General features: G+C 41.9%; 1 protein-coding gene across 1 annotated transcript in view; it reads left to right on the forward strand.

The window, feature by feature from the left end:
- Window positions 1-19436, forward strand: part of Babam2 (BRISC and BRCA1 A complex member 2) — a 384291-nt gene that overhangs the window by 306449 nt on the left and 58406 nt on the right. The window contains exons 8-10 of the mRNA XM_051181825.1: window positions 13-112; window positions 3105-3175; window positions 6352-6434. Of these exons, the coding sequence (XP_051037782.1) occupies window positions 13-112; window positions 3105-3175; window positions 6352-6434 (254 nt within the window). The remainder of the gene's footprint in view (window positions 1-12; window positions 113-3104; window positions 3176-6351; window positions 6435-19436) is intronic.

Raw genomic sequence — 19436 nt, forward strand, 5'->3', positions numbered from 1 at the left:
TTGTCCTTTCAGTGCCCTCGGAGGCTCCTCAGCTCTTCATATCCCTGCTTTTCCAGGAGGAGGCTGTCTCATTGATTATGTGCCTCAAGTTTGCCATCTGCTCACCAACAAGGTAAAAGCCTGACCCCGTGTCTTGTGAGAGTCCCCTTCTTCACAGTTCATGCACCTCGGATACCTCTGTGCCCTCAGCCTCTGCCTGGCCGACACTGAAGGACACTTCATCTGTTCCTCCTACCCTTCCTTTCCCTTTTCTGAGGGCCCAGCTCCCACTGCTTGTCTTATCTTCATCCCTTCCCTTCACTGTGGTGATTTTTGACAACTCTTAAAATTACTGTACCCGCCCTACATTTTTGGTGCATCTTATGCCTTCTTATGGTTTTACATTTGAGAACTGCCTTCTCCCCAATCATCTTATGTACACGCATGTCTACAGCAAGCCAGTGTCAGGATAATTCTTTAAAACGGCCTTCATTTCTTTCTGCTTTCTTACCTCACCCATTAATTGTCTGTCCTCCATTCTTGTCATGCCTGGGAGCAGTTGACCAGAGTTTTTGCTCCTCTAGGGGCAAGAATTCCAAGTCAGCTGGTCTTCTCCCCACCAGATGGAATTATCTGAAGTTTTCCCTTAGCTGTATTCAAGAGCACATAGCTGAGTTTACTGTAATGGAGGTAGTCAACTATTTCCCCAAAGAGTAGACATATACTTGTTAATGTCTAGCCAATATATTTAGCTGCAAACTAGAGATGTTAACGCACTAGTAACCCTGGCTCTTTCCCATCCCACATGGACTATGACTCAGTTGGCTTAATTGCCAAAGTGCTATTTTCTTTGCTCCTGTTGACTCGTTCATATTGGCTGGGAAAATAGATCTTTTGTTTATCTCTCTCATTCAGAAGATAGTTCATCTCTCTATAGTACATATTTGTAAAGAACAATGATATTTCAGAGGCTTCAGTATTAATTTTTAAATGTCAGAGAAACTGAAATCTGGCAAGACTATAGCATGTGGGACTGGCCCAGATTCCAAGGCACTTAGCTTCATGGAGTGGTGGCTTCTGCTGAAACAACCCCTCCCCCTTTCATGTCCCCCTCCACACCAGAGGGGAAGACAGGATTCTTGTTTACATACTGGGGCTTTGTGCTGCCTTCAAATCTGTATTTCAGAATGCTAGAGAAAAATGTAAAGTGTATCTTCCAGAACTGAGAAGCAAAGCCTTTGTAAAGCTCCCCAATTGAGATTAATTTCTAGTCATATATTTTCTTCAAAAAAAAAAAAAATTAGACTATCGCTTTCTCAGAAATATAAGAATCAGTGTTTTTCTTATCTGGTTCCTTTTCATTAATTTTACTTGTTTTTAAAATTGGTATTCTTCTGTTTGTTCTAAATGAGGACAGCATGGGCTGCTTTTAGGAGCAGTCTCTTCAAATGAGTTTCCATAATTACATCGGAATCTATCTTTATAGCCAGTTTTGTTGTGGGTTTCTGTTAAAATGCTTTTCTGTTTTTAAAATCAAGTACACAGAACTGTTTTCATCCTTTTTTAAACAAAGCCACTTAAGCAAACTTATCATCTGTTTTTCTTTTCTGAAAATAACATCTGATCTTGCATTAAAGCCTGCAAAGTAAGCACTGTTTTTGTAAATTGACATAAACCACTACTATATAAATAGAATTGTTTTACTTTTCGAAGGTAGAGCCTGGCTATCAGGACCACTTGTGTCAAGGTTATACCAGGTACTTTATCTTGAACTCTCCTTAGCCATGGGAACGCAGTGTGGCTACAGCCAATATAAACAGTTTTGGGGGTCTCTCATTATTTCTTTCAGTCACAGTAAGACCATTAGAGAGAGTGCTGAGGTGACAGGCAGCCACCACACTTGGTTCCGGTGAGACCATTAGAAAGAATGTGTTTCATGGTAGTAGCTATTGTATAAATAACTGACTTTAAGCTACCTAGCATAATGATTTCATTTTTTTGTTGAAATTGTCATTTTTGTGCTAACAAGGATATACAAAAATGCAAATAAAATCACCCATTGTAATACTTCTCATTCTGAATATTAAGATTTTTGAAAGAATTAGGTATTATTTTACCTTTTTAATTTTATCTTACCCTTTTAATGGGAGTTCAAGATAACTAAAAAGCCCCACTTGATGAAATATCTTTAGAGAATGTCTGCTGATAAATACAAAAGGGATAATAGAACTTTTTTACATTACCATTTTCCAACCCCAAATTTAATAATTCAAAGAAGAATCTCCCAATTGATACTGAAGCCATTAAGTGAATGATTAATGGGAACCAAATCTTCCCGTGCTTTGGGAGATACACTGACAGATCGCTTGCCCTGAGAAGTGGGTTGTGTGTTTACTAAGACATGTACGCACTACAGCAAGGGAGAGCATCCTGCTACAATGGAGTGATTTACCCAAATGATGAAGCCCAGTATTACCTAGGAAGATTTCTTGCCAAAATTTTTAACCCAATCTAATCATACCTTTAACTCTAGATTCTGATATATAGAAAAATACAGTCAATAAAGGAGACAGAAAACTGAGACAGTCTATAAGACAATTATGCATGCTTGTGTGGACACACACACACACACACACACACATACACACTCAACATATATGCTGTTATTATGTGATTAAAAGATTTTAAAAATAAAAACAAATAACATATCCAATCCTGAATTATACACTGTTTTGGGCACCATGAAGAAAAACGGAACATGGACAGGGTAACAGGTGGCAATCTCATTAAACCTGTTGGGTGTGACAACTGTATGTTTGGATTCCTAAAGAGAATGTCTAATTCTTTTGGAGTTGCATACTAAATGAAGTATTTGGGGTGAACCGCCAGGATGTCTCTCATTTCCTTTGAAATGTTTCAGCAAGACTGATTGATAGCTTGATAGGTAGGTAGATAGACAGCTAGGTGAAGCAGCTAGGCAAAATACTCAGAGTTGTTGAATATAGGGTGGGAATATGGGTGTTCATTTCCCTGTTCCACCTGCTTCTCTGAATCTTCCCAGTTTTACATAATAGAACATTTTAAATCTTTCTGTACTAATTCTCTGCTTTGGGTTTCCATTCCAGGTACAGTATGTGATTCAGGGATATCACAAAAGAAGGGAGTATATCGCGGCTTTTCTCAGTCACTTTGGCACGTAAGTTCTGTCTTGTTTACATCATATACCAACAGGTTCTCATGTGTGATGTCTTCTCTGTGACATTCTGGCTTTGGTGCTTACCCTAGAACTGCCAGGATGACTTAGCTTTTAGCATCCTTTAGCAAATCATAGAACCAAGTATGTTCTATGAACATCAGTATGCCTCTCCCAAACATGGCCATCATAGTAGTATTCTCTGCAGCCAGTGGGGTATAAAAGCCTGTTTCCTGTGGACCTTTGGGTAGCTTGTACTGTGCTTTCATTTCCATTGTCTTCTAGTTGTCTAGAGGTAACCAACAGGGATTTTTTTTTTCCTATGCTTTTTTAAAATTCATTTTTAAGTTAGTCTATAAGTAGTGGGTTTCATTATGGCATTTTCCATACACACATCATTCTACTTTGTTCTCATTCCTCCTCTAAGTGCCCTGCTCATACCCCCATCTCTCTTGCCTTCCTTTTTGCTTTCTTGTCCTTCCTCATACTCTGCTCCCTACTTGTGCTGTGCTTTCTACTCTGATGACCTACACACGCATATTTGAAAGTAGATTCCATGTATGTGAGAAAATGTGTGGTATTTGTCTTTTCAGAATCTGTTTTATTTCGCTTAACATAATGATTTCCAGTTCTCTCTGTTTTCCTACAGGCACCGGAATTCCACTTTCTTTTATGATAAATGAAATCCCATTGTCTGTGTGTACCACATTTTGGTTGTCCACTCAACTGATAATGGACATCATGAATGGTTCAGTCAGGCACTTTATAAGCACTTTTATTGCAGATTACAGGTAGCCCTAAGACTTGGAAGTTTAGTGAGTCTCACATCTAAAGGGACCAGCAAGGCAGGAATCTGATTACCCCAGGATCCAGGTCTCCTGACAGGAGTAGTGCCTCACAGGTTTGGGAAGGAAACCTAACATTACATCTGCAAGTGATGAGTTATACTGCAGAGAAGAAGTGAAAAGATGGCACAGAGGCGGGCGGGAAGCATATGACTACAGGGACAGCATGGAGTGGCTCTTCCTACCTATGCCCTGTGCATTTGCCCTCCCCTCCACCCACTCACCCCAACTCCCCAGATGCCAGAAGCCATGCTGATGAAGCCATTTCTTCTGAATGCTGTCAGGGGCACCAGTGTATTTTCTTCATAGCCTTTAAAGATGGAGCAGTCTGCCCGGGGTTTGGAAAATAATAGAACTGCATAAAGAGAAACACAAAAAAAAATCTCAATTTCAAATAAGTACATGATGAAACCAAGTAAGCAAGTGAGAGCAGACGAAACCAAGAGTAAAGCTTTCACACCATAGCACAGGTATAAGCAAAACTCTGACTCCTGGAAAACTGCCAAATAATTCTTTCATTAACCATTATGGCGTTTTTCATTTTCCTAAATAGAAATGTCAGTATCGAGCAACATGGCTATCTTTTACCTAAGTCTCCCATGGCTAAAATTATTTTTAGCTTTATTGATGAACATTTTGAGAGAGCGATTTTTATACAACAGTGGTAATAAACATTACTGGCCTAAATTTTGAGTAGATTATCTTTAGCATATGTGATTGAAAACAGACACTAGCTCAGTGATCTTCAGAATGGGAAGTACACAGCCCAAGGGTCACACACATCCATTGGGGCATAAAAAAAATATGAAAAAGAATTTATGTTTTTTTCAATATCATTCTCTTTTAATAAACACTCTGCATTTTATTCTGCAGATAGAATAATAATATAATACTTTTATGTAGTTACTAAATTATAAATGATTACCACTGTATTACCATATTACATACTTAGGCATAAAAGGCATTAAAGTTTGGTTTTGCCTCTGAGATATGGGGACTAAAGAATTCAGACCCCATGGTTACAATATTGGGTTATTTATCCATTTATAATGTAGTATTGTTGGCTTAAGTCAGCTCTGAACCTTGAACCCCATCCTTGAGCAGGTCACTTGGTCCTTGGGATCTTAGCTCCTGTATGTTTCCTGGAATGTCCCTGTAGTAAACTGGGAATTGTCAATAGCATTGCTCAGTTGGAGAGAGAGATCTCTTCAGAGACTTTAGAGACTCCCTTGTGTGAATGAGTATTTTCCTGTCCCCAGTACATGGTTAGTATTGTCACACTTTGGTGACAACATTATTTACCACTCCATTCTTGTAGGAAATTGGTGAGGTGAACTTACCAGGTTCTGCCAGTCCCCTCAGCAAGCCAGGAGCTGCTGTCCCATTGACCACTGATGTTGCTGCTTTGTTGGGAAGACCAGGGTACCAATGCAAGAATTCTGGTACACTCCCCAATTATATTGTCAGTGTCACCTCTGTTTAGTCCCTGGGTCAAGTGAGACTTAAGCTCACTGTCCAGGTAGTCAGGTGACATTTAGTGTAGTAATGTCATCTATGACCTGATTTTATTTTTAATTTTGTTTCATTTTGAAACAGGGTCTTACTTTGTAGCTATTTTGTAGCCCAGCCTGGAACTAGGGATACAGACAGGCTAGGTTCATACTCAAAGAGATTCAAATGTCCATCTGCCCCTACCTCTCAAGTGCTGGGATAAAAGGCAAATGACATCATGCCCAGTGCCCAGCTGACTGGTTTCTTCTTCTTCTTTTCCTTCTCCTCCTCCTTCTTCTTCTTTTTCCTTTTTTTAGTTACTTTCTGTCATCACTGCTGATTTAGAACTTTTTTTTTTATTATTTTACATATCTATCCCAGTTTCCTCTCCCTTCCATCCTCCCAAGTTCCCCCCAACCCCCTCCCATCCCATTCCCCATCCACTCCCCAGGGAGGGTGAGGCCTTCCAGGAGGGATCATCAAAATCTGTCAAGTCATTTGGGGTAGGGTCTAGGCCCTCCCTCTGACTGGTTTCTTAGATTGCCCCTTTATTCAGTACTGATAACTGATGTTTCCATTTGTGGTTTATCTTATTTTTTTCTTTGTAATCATGTTAAAAGGTTTATTCCTGCTGGTTAAGTCACCACAGGTTAAGAGATTTGAGTGAGATGAGATATAGCAAATGGCAATGTTGTGACATGAACCTCAGTACTCTCATTCCAAACCATAGACCCTTCTTGATGCACACATGTCTTAAGTCTATCTGCTGTTCAGTGGACTTTAGATAGAGTCTTAACTTACTTGAACCTTATTCTTATGAGGGTTTGTGTGTTTTCTTCTTAGAGGTGTTGTGGAATATGATGCAGAAGGCTTCACAAAACTTACTCTGCTGCTCATGTGGAAGGATTTTTGTTTTCTTGTACACAGTGAGTATACTCTTACTATGCACATACACTTAGGAATGTTCTCCTATAATAATCAAGGTGAGAGCCTCCAGCCTTCCGACATGGCCCTTTTTATTTTAGCATGTGTATATTTATATTGAGGCTCTAACATGAAACTTTCTCTAAGAAGCCATTGTTTCTCAACCACTAGGGCGATGATTCCCCACAGAAGACATCTGATAATGTCTGGAAACAGTTCTCACTGTCACAAGTGAATGAAAGGTTCAGTGATCAACTAATCCTCTAACTTCTATCTGTTCCAGGACAGCCCCTCCCAACAGAAAATGACTGAGTACAAAATGTCACTGTTGTCAGGATATAGTGACCCTACTCAAGACAGATTTCTGTATCCAGTGTCAGGTCTCCCCACTTCTAGGATCCCTGAGAGCAGGCTTGCTTTGATCTTCTAGTTATTAGTGAGTGAAAGTCTTTGACTCTGACTAATAAAAAATGACACAGAACATAAAGGAGTTGGCCTTCTGTACATCCCTAACAGCCCTTCTTGGTGGTTTTCCACATTGAAGTCATATATAAATGGTTGTTGCATAATCAATCAGTAGTAGGTCAATGACCACTTGTCCAGCTTTCTATTGTGGGTGGTTTACAGGCTGCAAGTCAACTCAGTCCTCCATTCCTAGGCAATTTGTTGTATAATATTTCTGCTTAAGTCAATGACCAAGGTGTTCTAGATTTTCCAGCTTAAGGTAGGACAAAAGCAAAGGGATTGAGCTGTCTTCACTCAGAGGCAGAACTTCCCTATGTCTCATTAGACCCATTAGAAAGGGATACTTTGGCCCTGTATAGCCATGGTGTCAGACAATGTACAGATACTGACTTTGGGGTTTTTTTTTAAGATCCTAAATGTCCATGAGATGGAACGACAACCTCCCTGTGGAACATGATGCTGACACACCTCACAGAGTCTGTGGAGAGCTGGCTGTGCTTATGAGATAGGTCTTCTTCCTTGCCAGCGTTAACTAGCCATCCCTAGCATGGATGATGCTCCACATTGTGCTCCTGCTTGGTAGCTCATTCTACATTAGGGCAATTTTTTTCAAGTATTAAATCTGGAAAAGGCATTTTATATTAATTATGTGTGCAGATAAACAGAATTGGAAAGAGAGCGCTCCAGCTTGGGAGCACTTCCAACTACACCTTGTTCAAATCACTAGGTCAAGCTTCCTTCTGCTTTAGTTTTTTTTTTTTTTTTGAATGTGTGTGGTGGATGGGAATTATCACCAGATGGAATTTAGCCCACAGTAGAAAGTACACTAGGAAATGACGCCTCAAAATTGCTACTTTTCTTACCTGATACTCAGATCCCAGTTGCTGCTTCCATTGACTTGGAAGCATTGCCTGATATGCTCACCCTGGCCTAACTCATATACAGGTGGTGGTGGTAGTCAGATGCCACCAGAGTAGCTGAGGACAGTTTCAGTGGTAGATTGGATGAATGCCTCAGTAGCTCCTTCATCTTGAAGTGTCCTAACACTGCAAACCTTTTTCCTGAAACTTACCTCTGTTTCTTAGTCATGGTTTTTTCAATTGGTGTTAAACCATATCAGACATAAAGGAAAAAGATTGCATTCTTAACATTCTATAGTCCTAATCTTTTTCTCAGAGTGCAACTCAAAAATGGCATGTATTAGTCCACTTTCTGTTGCTAGAACAATGTGCCCAAGGCTAGATGTTTTATGAAGAAGAGTAGTTTGTATAACTCATGGTTTTGCAAGTCCAGAGTCTTAATTTATCCCAGGCCCCCTTGGCTGGGTCACAATATGACAGTGAAATAGGAGAGGAGCCTGCTGCATTCAGAAGGTTCGATGTAGTATGTGACTTAGCTTCATAATGGCTCATTCCCATGAGAATGGCACTTAATCCCTCCCAACATGGAACCTACTGCTCTGACCACTTTTCTGTGGGCCTCACCTCAGAGATTCCACACACTGGGGACTGAACATCCAGCACAAGAATCCTAGAGGGACAAACCATATCAAGCCCTACTAGTTGCTGGGAGGAAATCATCGCTTGCAGTGAGGTTCCATCTAAAAAAAAAAATACTTGCGTTGTGGTTCCTGCCAACTCTTTGTCAGTACCTTCAGCATTCAGAATAATCACTACTGCTTTTGAATTTCCTGCAGAATATCGTCTCCCTGACATTGTCTATCCAGTATTTCTTATGACTCCTCCTCCACCCACCTTAGCTTTTCTGAATTGTATATTCAAAATTGTGTCCCCGGCATATTTTCACTTAGTTGTGAACTGCCCTCTTCAGAGACAGACTCCTCAGTCACTCCTTGGGATGGCTGCCTTAGAACCTGAGGTTTCATTGGCTTTTTTCCAAAGTGTTTCCCTAAACTGTCATTCCTTTCCTCCCCAGGCTGTTCCTTGTCCCTTAGTGTCACTGTTGGCTCTTCTGGCAGATAAGGACAGTCTGAAAATGAAGGGCCTTTGATACTGTCTCCTGCTCCCTCCCTAACTCACAGCCTGCTTTGAAACACATCATTGCATCCTTTTGCCTCTTTCTTATCTAAGACTAGGGCCTGCTGAAACACAGTGGAGCCTAGTTAGATAATGTGTTTTCCTCAGTCATATGGTTGCACATCTGACACTTACCTTCCTTTGGAAGCATCCGCTTGCTTGGTTACAACGCCCAGGGGACCATTTGTTCCTCTTTTTTCTCCTATAAAGATGGTGGGGGGGTGGATATGGGGTGGCAGGGACTTGACAAAGAACACTGCAGTGAATTATTCTGGGATCTCAACATGTGAAAGAGAAGGAAGGCAGTACCTCCAGACAGAACCTCACTGAGGTTGGAGACCTAGCAGGACATGAACTAGCACCCCTGTTCCACTCTATGCTCGCCCTCCCCAGCCCAGCAAGCCAGTGTCAGTGGGGCAGCTGCTGGTGCTCACTCGGGGAAGCCGGAGGAAAGGCACCTCTCTCTGTGCCAGATGGTGCTGGCCTCAGACTGTTGCAAGAATGCCTTCAAAGTAGAGGCTCTCCACATCCCCAGCTCCCCAGGCAATGCTGCAGCACCCTGGTATTCTCGTACATCTGACTATGGCTATGCAGTATACCAGCCGCTCACTCCTTCCTCCCTTCATCCCTGATCAGTATCAAAAGAAACTGCTTCCTCCTTCCAGAAATTGTTAGATTTCCTGGACACTATTTGGGAAGTTCTTTGAGTGGTTGGGCAAGATTCATCTGTCTGTTAGCTTGTTCTTATTCTGGAGGTAGATGGTACCCACAAGCCAGCAGTTTGTCAGAATGTTAAGGGTGAAAGAGCCAGATAGCAAGGTATGAAATGACACAGAGTACTGGCAGCCCTGAAGAAGCAGCTTCCCCTCTTTATGGGTCCCAGGCAGCAGCAAGCAGCAGCATGTGGCCCATGGTGGCAGAGTTGAGATCCAGGACCTGAAGGTAGAAGAGGGTGGAAACCATGACTGTGACAAGCTGTCTTACCCTGGTATCTGTAAACCCCTGTTGATCTGGCCTGGACAGTATGCTATATCTCCCTAGGAAATGCCTGTCAGCCCCAATCTGTCCATTTTTCTCTTCTCTTTCTCCATTGTTCTTAGTGTTAGCTGTGCTTGCATTTCTCTCTGTGTTCAGTACTATGGTAGGTAGTCTTGGGATAGAAGTAAATAACTTGGGCTTGATCTTAGGGTGCACATAGCAGAGGAATTAGAAAACTATGGCCTACAGGCACAGCCTGTTCCTATGTAGTGTGCAAACCAAGAAGAATAATCATGTTCTTACAAGCTTGCTAGGAAGAAGAAAAAGGAAGAATGTGCAAGGGAAATTCTGCATGGGCCACAAAGCCTAAAATCTTTACCATTTGACCCTTTTTAGAGAAAGTGTGCCAGCACCAGCCTAGTTGATAAAATCAGGTAAAGATGAAATACAATGGTGTTTTATGACTCACCTGTTGTATGTCAATAATGTAGAAAATAAAGTAATGCTTGCAAAGCTCATGTGTGCATGCATTTCAAATGGGCATCAGTACCATAAAGTGATGCTTACAAGGCTCATATGAGTGCATGTGTTTTGAATGGGCATAAGAACCATAATGGCACAGAGCTGAATCCTTGGAAGCTGTCTTCAGTGTGGTTAGAATGATCTCTTCTGGAGGTGACATTTCACCCAAGACGTTAGAGGGCAGGCTATTTAAAGGCCAAGGAAGAAGCCTGCTGAGCAAGGAGATTCTGTGCAGAAGCTCCCAGAAAGCCAAGAACTTGAACCTCTAGGCTGGGCACAATGGGGGATGTGTTTGGGGTTTCTTTCATAGTTGCTGTTTCTTAGATAATTTCTTAGTTGTTTGTTGTCAAGGTTTTCTGTGCATCTTTGGCTTGACATAGTCGAGCTCAGATTAATAATGACTTAATGCTAGTAGGATGTAGCAGCTTTGCTTCCCCAGCTTTGTGCTAGCAATTGCTCCATGTACTGTATGAGTGTATGTTCACTGTAAGCACATTATAGATGTCTGTGGTTGCTGTAACAGTCTCCTTTGTGAAAGCAAAGAGCCAGTGTCCTCTTTGGACATAGATGTGTCTTCTCATGGGATTTGGGCTGCTCTGACTCCACTGCAAAGCTATCATGGGGGATGCAGGTAGGTAGTGGGTACATTAGGTCTAAAGGATGATGACTTTTCTTGTTCTGATTTCTTCCTTCCTCTCTCCCTTCCACCCTCCCTCTCTCCCTTCCATCCTCCCTTCTTCACTCCCTTCTTTACTTCCTCCCTCCTTCACTCCCTCCCTCCCTCCCTCCTTCCCTTCCTTCTTAGTGATATGTCTTCTCTTTGTCTGTCTTTCCCATTTTTATGTTAATTCTTCTTTCTTCCATGGCTCCAAAGCTTCTATTAAGAACAGAAGTCAGAGCTGGGTGTTGGTGGTGCACACCTTTAATCCCAGCATTTGGGAGGCAGATTTAGGCACATCTCTGTAAGTTCAAGACCAGCCTGGTCTACAAGAGCTAGTTCTAGGACAGGCTCCAAAGCCACACAGAGAAACCCTCTCTTGAAAAACCAAAATAATAATAATAATAATAAATGAAAATGAACAGAAGTCAGTCATACGGTTTTCCAAATGGTCCATTCTCCAGCAGTACTTAATATTTATGAAGCTAGAGAAAATTGACGCTAATTCTTCTAGTCCTTGAAACAATTCGCTCCTTAACTGAAGCCAACAACTTAGAAATGAAGAGAGCTTTTGAGGGTTGTTAGGAAAAGCCAGAGGCTTGTCGTTGCTGTAGGTGCCCTTCCAAGCTTGGCTTTGTCAAGCTCATGATTCCTGGTATAACCCAGGAAATTGCTTGTATGAGGTCACACTGTCACCTACCACTAAGAGTAAAGCCATCCTCTCTGTGGCCGCTTTGCCCTGAGCATGGTGCTGTCTGCCTTGTTTAGAAGCAGTGTGCCCTGTGGCACAATCTAGGAGTCACCAAAAAAGTTGGCTACCAGATAATTTAATAAACCCCAAACTTCGATGTTTCTCAAAGGTGGTTACTTTTTTTGATCCAAATGACACTTTTATATTTGATAATGAATGTAAACACAAAATAGAATTGGTAAAATGACTGAAGCTAGGAGCCACAATGGTGTATATTAGAAATTGCTTTAAACCAAAACTATAAAACCACAGTGTTATTGTAGGATTGGAATGATTACCTCTTCTCTGAGAGATTCTTAGTTTAATATAATCATTTTTAATATTAATAACTATCAAAGCAACAGAAACTAGTTCATTATTAGCAAGAAATAAAGCTGTCTGTTCATTCTATTGTTCAAAACGATAATGTAGAAAAACAAAAGAAATCTCTCTAACATCTCCTTGCTTTAGTCATGAGAACTCCAGGGTCCTGTCAGTACTTCAGACATTCTGATTCATTTTTACCCAGGACATCTCTGAAGCTGATGGCGGGGCCAGGCCATTTTCATCTTTGGATTACACACGCTCCATGCCATCCTCACCAGGTTCTCAGCTCTGGCCCTTCAGCAACAACTGCCATCATTACATTGACTCAAACTGAAACTTCTGTCTTCTCTCAGTTCACTTTCACAAAGTGTATTTACAACTTCTGAGAGCAGGTTGAAAACACCATCCGTGAATCTTCCTTGAGCATACTCTCTTTGTTATGAGTCTTCAGACTTGCCTGATACCTTTGCAGATCTGAAGGCTGTCTGGTGAGGAGGTCACTATGGACCAACCCACAGTCAGTGCGGTGACCCTTTTCTCTTTGCCCTCTTGTGCCCATGGCACAGTTCTCCTCCATGGTAATTGTTGGAATAAAGTAATTTCAAAATGAGGTTTTTTATCAAAGTTCCTGAAAAGTCTCCATGATTTTTGACTTCAGAGTGTACTCAGCTGCTCTCTAATTAACAAATTGTACCCAGCGGAGGCCTCCTACTCAGTGAAAGAAGGAGGGCCACTTATGGGGCGACATACAGTATTGATCCAGTTGAGTGAAACGGTTTTGTATAGTTAACATTAAGAACTACCTACGTCGGTGACTCATAGGCATTCTTTGGTGCAAAGCTGCAGCTGTTGACAGTAACAGTCATCACTGATTAGACTTCAGGTACATTGTGCCCCAGATACTCTGACCAGTACTTTGCATATCTTATGAGACACAAGCCTCCCTGCATCCTTCTGTGGCTAAGTACTACCTTATGTGGCAAAAGACTTAAACTGTGGCAGAACAAGAGGCAGTGACAGCTAGGATTTAAATCTCGGAAGTGATCCATGACTGCACTGTGACACTGCTCCAGATAACCCATTGACAGTGTCCCCGTGTATGTGTGACAACTTTCAAACTCCTTCAGAATGTCATGGCAAACCTGGAAGCCCCAGCAGTGGGAACAGGGTATCACTGTCAAGCCCCACAAGTGGCCATTTCCTCTCATCTCTGGAGAATTTGAGTGGATCTCTGCAGAGATGACATTCCTAGTTGAGGGTATCAAAGCATGAAGCCAGAGTTGTTTTTTAATGGTGTCAGGTTGTCCAGCTATAATCTCTCACATGGGGACATAAATATGCAAGCTTGAGATAAAAGTCTACTCTGACCACTGAAAGAACAAACTGCATGGTTTAATGCAAGAATTAACAAGCAACAGAGTCAGAAACTTGGCTTAGACGGTGACTGTGGCTAATACTGGTTGCCATAAAGAGTCCGAAGGGGATGCAAGATTCAGTGCCTGTCCATACCCAGAGGTGATGTCGATGTTGGAGTTGCCCTGGCCCCAGACAAGAGGAAGAGTTAAATCATGGCAAAGTGCATGACCCTTTACACACTCACCATTGGTTTATTGACTGAGTATAATGCAAACAGTTCTGTGCGCTGGATCTACCATGAGTGCCCCTGACTCTTTACAAACAAGAACATTGGGCCAGCAAGATGGCTCAGCATATAAAAAGGTCCTTTGCCACCAAGCCTGACCACCTGAATTTGATCTCTACGTGGTGAAAGGAAAGAACTAATTCTTAATGAGTGTCTCTAACCCTGCACATGTGCATCCCCCATATACGTTTAATCACAAACCAAAATTAAAAAACAAAACCCTGCCAGGCCTAGTGCTACCAGCTTATATAGTCCAACTACTTCAAGAATGTGAAGCAGGAAAGAGCCCACAGTACATCCCAAGGATCTAGGACAGAGTACATTCAAGGCCAACCTGGCCAGTGACCTAGTGAGGCCCCTTCTCAAAAAGTAAGAAGTGGACTGTCTATGTGTCTCTTGGTAGAACACTTGCCAAGGACATGCAATAACCTGAGATCAGTTCCCAGTAAAACACACACACACACACACACACACACACACACACAAATAATTACAGAAAGTAAACACATTTAAGAACAGGGGAAATAGTGTTAGGACCCTCTCATGTATACAACACCTGTACTGTTTCTTTACCCCAACCTCCTTTTCATTTGCTCTTAGAATTTTCTGGACTATTCTGAAGCAAGTGTAAGACACATCTCTCATTTCATCTAGACATATTTCCATATGTATCTGTGCGTATCTCTAACAGTATTTTTTTTTTTTTTTTTTTTTTTGTGGTGGTGGTGGTGGTTTGGTTTGGTTTGGTTTGGTTTGGTTTCTCAAGACAGGGTTTCTCTGTGTAGCTTTGGAGCCTGCCTTAGCACTCACTCTGTAGACCAGGCTGGCCTTGAACTCACATAGCTCTGCCTGCCTCTGTAGTAATGATTTTTAAAGACATGGTGTATACACCACACACTCTTATATCTAATTCTTTAATGTCAAAACATTTCCAGTCTGCCTCTGAGCTTCCCTGTATATCTTAAACATATTTTTTTAAAAGGGTGTGTGTGTGTGTGTGTGTGTGTGTGTGTGTGTGTGTGTGTGTGTGTATGTTGGATCTCCTGGAACTTGAGTTAGTGAAGTTTTAAGCTGCCTCATGTAAGTGCTGAGAATTGAATTCAGGTCCTCTGGAATGATCTTGACCACTGAGCCACCTCTCCAGCCCCTCAAGCGTATTGCCATTATAGTTAGCTTGTTCAGATCAGGATCCAAAACAGTTAGTGACCCTGAATCTCAGAAGCATCACTGAAGAAGACCTGTGCTCCCAAGCAATGGGCATCGCTATCCATTTTCCTTTCCAAAGTGTGGTTAAGAAATTAAGCTTAAGTAAGAAACTGTCAAGAATATTACCTTACCCATAAAAGAGGCAAGACCTTACATGATATAGCACCTGGCCATTCCAGAGAGTTTCTGATTACCTCATTTAGAGTATGAGCCATTCAATCTTCATGCCAGTTTTCAATAGAATTTGTAGCAGTTAGAGAGTATTAGGTTAGGGGTTCTGTCACTATGGATTTTATAATATTTGCTTTATAATGGAACCATGCAGGATATCATGTTTTATTGGTTTTCTGTTAGGTATTGTGTTTTTGGGGTCTGTACTTGTGTATTGATGTTTCGTTCTTGTTTGTTACTGAGTAGTATTCCACCCCAGATAATCAATCTTGTTCTTTGCATATCTGTTGGTTAAGAATAGTGCTCCTTGGATACAATTCAAGGGAACGTTTTTGTTTTGACATATGTTTTTAGTTCTGTTTGGTTAACTCTGGGGGTGGGGATGTGAGTCATCCAGTAAGTGTATGTTTAATTCAGTAATACACCACCATACTGTTTTAAAGGAGTGTGACACTACCATCTTCCTAACAGTGTGTGAGTATTTGAGTTCCTCCATATCCCTTCCAGCTTTTCTACTATCAGTCTTTAATTGTAGCCACACTAGGGCATATGACTGTCATTTTTAGTTTATGTTCCCTGTGTTAGTGTTGTTGCTCTTTGTGTGTCAACTGCCCAAGTAAGCTTATTCATTAAATGGGATGTATCTGTTGAAATCTTTCTTCAGTTTTTAATTGGCATGATAATATCTTATTTTTCAGTTTTTTTGAGCCACCCCACTGTGCTAGAGATCAAACACAAGGCCTCAAGCATATTGGGCAAATGCTACACCATGGAAGCATATTGGGTAGATGCTATACCATGGTGCCTCACCCCTAACCCTGGCTTACGAATTCTTTATAAACTTGGGTAGAATCCACTTGTCAGTAATGTGTTCTATAAACTTTTAACAGAGCTTTTTTGTTTAACTGCATCTTTCCAAAAACTAAGTTTGCAATTTTTATGAGGTCTCTTTTTATCATGTCTCAATTTTATAGAGCATATTTTTTGTAGTATGCTTAAGAACATCTTGCCTAATCTAATTCAAAACTGTCTAAATTTAATTAATTAATTTTCTTTTTTTAGACAGAATCTCACCATGAGATTCAGACTTCTCATGTTTTGGCTTTGAGTAGCAGGATGGTAGGTAGGGACCCCTACCCCAATTAACTTATTTTAATTCATAAGTATAGATCTACATTTTGCTTCAATTTTACATATGGTGTGAGGTGAGGGATATAGTTGTATTTTTTCATATTTAATATCACTATTCCAGAAACATCTTTTAAAAAGACCAAATTTCTCCCACTGAATTGCTTTAGCATCTTTGTAAAAACATCACTGGGCCATACGTGATGGTTGACTTCTGATTCTCAACCTGAATAGATTAAGAACTGTCTAGGACACCAGTGAGCCACATCTTTGTGTGTACCTGTGGAGACAATTCAAGAGACAAGTATCTGCGGGAGGAAGGTTCCCCTCAGACTGTAGACACTACATCCCATTGTGCCTGGTCTTGTGCTGACTGAATAAGAATCAAGGAGAAAGCCAGCCAATCAGCAGCACTGCCCTGTCTGCTCTGGTCTGCACAGATGTAAACAAGAAATCTCATGGTCCAGCCACCATTCCTTCCCTGGCATGACAGACTCAGACATCACCCAGAATCCATCCTTCTTCCCTAAGCTGCTTCTTGTCCCGTATTTGGTCACATGAGCAACTGTAAATATAGATCTGGTCTATCCCAGTGGTCTGTGCCCATGTCCTAACTTGACAGTAAGTCTTGAGGACAAGTAATGCAATTCATTAATTTATTTGGATTTATTTTGTTTTAATTATGTGCATGAATGTGTGTCTGTGTGTTGGTATGTACACATGAGTGCAGGTGCCCACAGAAGCAAGAAGAGGGTTTCAAATTTTCTAGAGCTGAAGATACAGGTAGTGTTGAGCCGCCACCCCGGATGCTGGCAATCCCACTGGGGTCCTCTGCCAGAGCAGTACACATTCTTAACCACTGAGTCATCTCTCCAGCCCCTATTTGTTTTGAAGACAGATCTCCCTCCCTGTGTAGTGCAGGTTTACAGCTCTCGGGTCTCAGCCTTCAAAGTCCTGGGATTCTTACAAATGTGTTCCACCATCCCTGGCACCTTTATACTTCTGTCTTCAGAATTATTTAGACTATGTACACCCTTTGCCTTTCCATTCATGTTCATCTTAGAATAAGTGTGTCAGTTTCTGCACAACAAACATGATTGGAATGCTGTTGAATCCATTCATCTCTGGAAGAAAATCACTATCTTAAAAATACTGTCTTATTGTTCATGAATGTGGTTTACATTTCTATTTATTTTAGTCATTTTAAATTTCCTATTACAGTGTTTTATAATTTTCAATATTCAGGGCTTGTACAATTTTCTGTTACACTCATTCCTAAGTTTTAAAATTTTCATTTTCTAATTGTTCATTGTTAATGTATAGAAATACAAAGCAAGGCATGGTGGTGCACACCATTAATCCAAGCACTAGGGAGACTGAAGCAGGAGGATTAGGAGAGCTAGGGATATCAGTCAAAGTGCTTGCTTGCCATGTAAGAGGGCCTGAGTTCAGCTCCACCACCAAGATAGACTGAGAGACACAGTCTCACTTCTTCCTGTGTGCCTACTCTCCTTCCATGCCTTCTCCCAGTCCCCTCCCTTTCTTCCTTCTGCCCCATGGCCCGAGAGACTGACCCTTACAGGGGTCTGCACCTTCTTCCCCGTGGCCCAGGACCTGACCCTAACAGGGGTCTGCACCTTCTTCCCCATGGCCCGAGAGACTGACCCTTACAGGGGTCTGCACCTTCTTCCCCGTGGCCCAGGACCTGACCCTTACAGAGGTCTGCACCTTCTTCCCCGTGGCCCGAGAGACTGACCCTTACAGGGGTCTGCACCTTCTTCCCCGTGGCCCGAGAGACTGACCCTTACAGGGGTCTGCACCTTCTTCCCCGTGGCCCGAGAGACTGACCCTTACAGGGGTCTGCTCACTGCACATTCATTGTCCTGCTTGTAGTTCAGGCACTGTCACTACACAGGCTGCCAGGATGTGTGGTGTCTTCTCTGAAATGGCTTGCATTCCTGGAGCAAATGAACATAAAAGTCACACAGACATGGTAGTTCAGTACCCGTGTAATGCCTATGCTTTGGAGGCCCAGGAGCAAGAATCACAAGTGTACACTGAGACTCAGTCTCAAAAGCCAAACAAGCATGATGTAATAATGAGACAGTCTTTAAAGTGCAGTGTGAGGTATACAGCAGGCATATGGGAACACAGGGTGGGGACACCCAACTTAGGAGAGCAAGAAAGTAGAAAGACCACTTCTGGCTGAAGGATAAGCATAGACAGAGATGCTGAGAGAAGAAATGGCCAAGTGTTTGTGAAAAACTGTGAGTGACTCCAATTTCTCAAGCATCTGCTGGATCCCAGGGAGTGGTGAGAAATCCTGCTACAAAGGTCATCAGAGGCCAGAACACAGACAGTGCTGCATACCAGTCTGACATTTGACTTTATCCCAAGAGGAGAATGAAAGAGGGCTCAGTAGAAAAGTGGAATGTGTTTGCTTTTAACAATTAGATTAGTCTGGTTTTGTAGATGGTGGTGTGGAATGGAAAGCAACAGGCCCGGGAAGGTAGTCCAGCAGATGATGATTGGATTGAACCAGAGCAGTCTTTACCAAGGGTGGAAGGGGAAAGATTGAGAGAAATTTCCTACGAGTAAATCTTGGTGGTTGACTCCATGTAGAAGATGTGCATACAGACATAACAATGTTTCTAGACTGGGTACATGACTCAGCTGGTAAAGTGCGGGTTGTGCAAACATGAAAACCTGAGTTTGGATCCCTAGCACTTACACAAAAAGCTAGGTTATGTTCAAATATGTCAGGATCCTAGTGAGGACCCTGAAGCTCAGGGGCCAACCCATTTAGCCAGTTGATGAGCTCTAGATTCAGCAAGAGATTGTGTCTCAAAAGATAAGATGGGGAATGATTGAGGGAGACACTTAATGATGTTGCTATCTGGTTTCCTCACACTTGCATATCTCAACACACACAAAGAACGAAGGTATTTCCAGGCTTCTTTAGACATCTAGGCAGCGGATGCCATCCGTTATAGCAAGATTTTGTTCAGAGGAGTAGACTGGAGATGATAAGGCCAGACTGAAAGAAAATGTACTTAAGAGCCTGTGAGCATCCAGATGAAGAAAGGATGGGCCAGCATACCCATGAAACAGTGTCCATTCCCCTGGGATAGAATCCCTGGC

The sequence above is a fragment of the Phodopus roborovskii genome, unplaced genomic scaffold, assembly GCF_943737965.1.
Source record: "Phodopus roborovskii unplaced genomic scaffold, PHOROB, whole genome shotgun sequence".
NCBI lineage: Eukaryota > Metazoa > Chordata > Mammalia > Rodentia > Cricetidae > Phodopus > Phodopus roborovskii.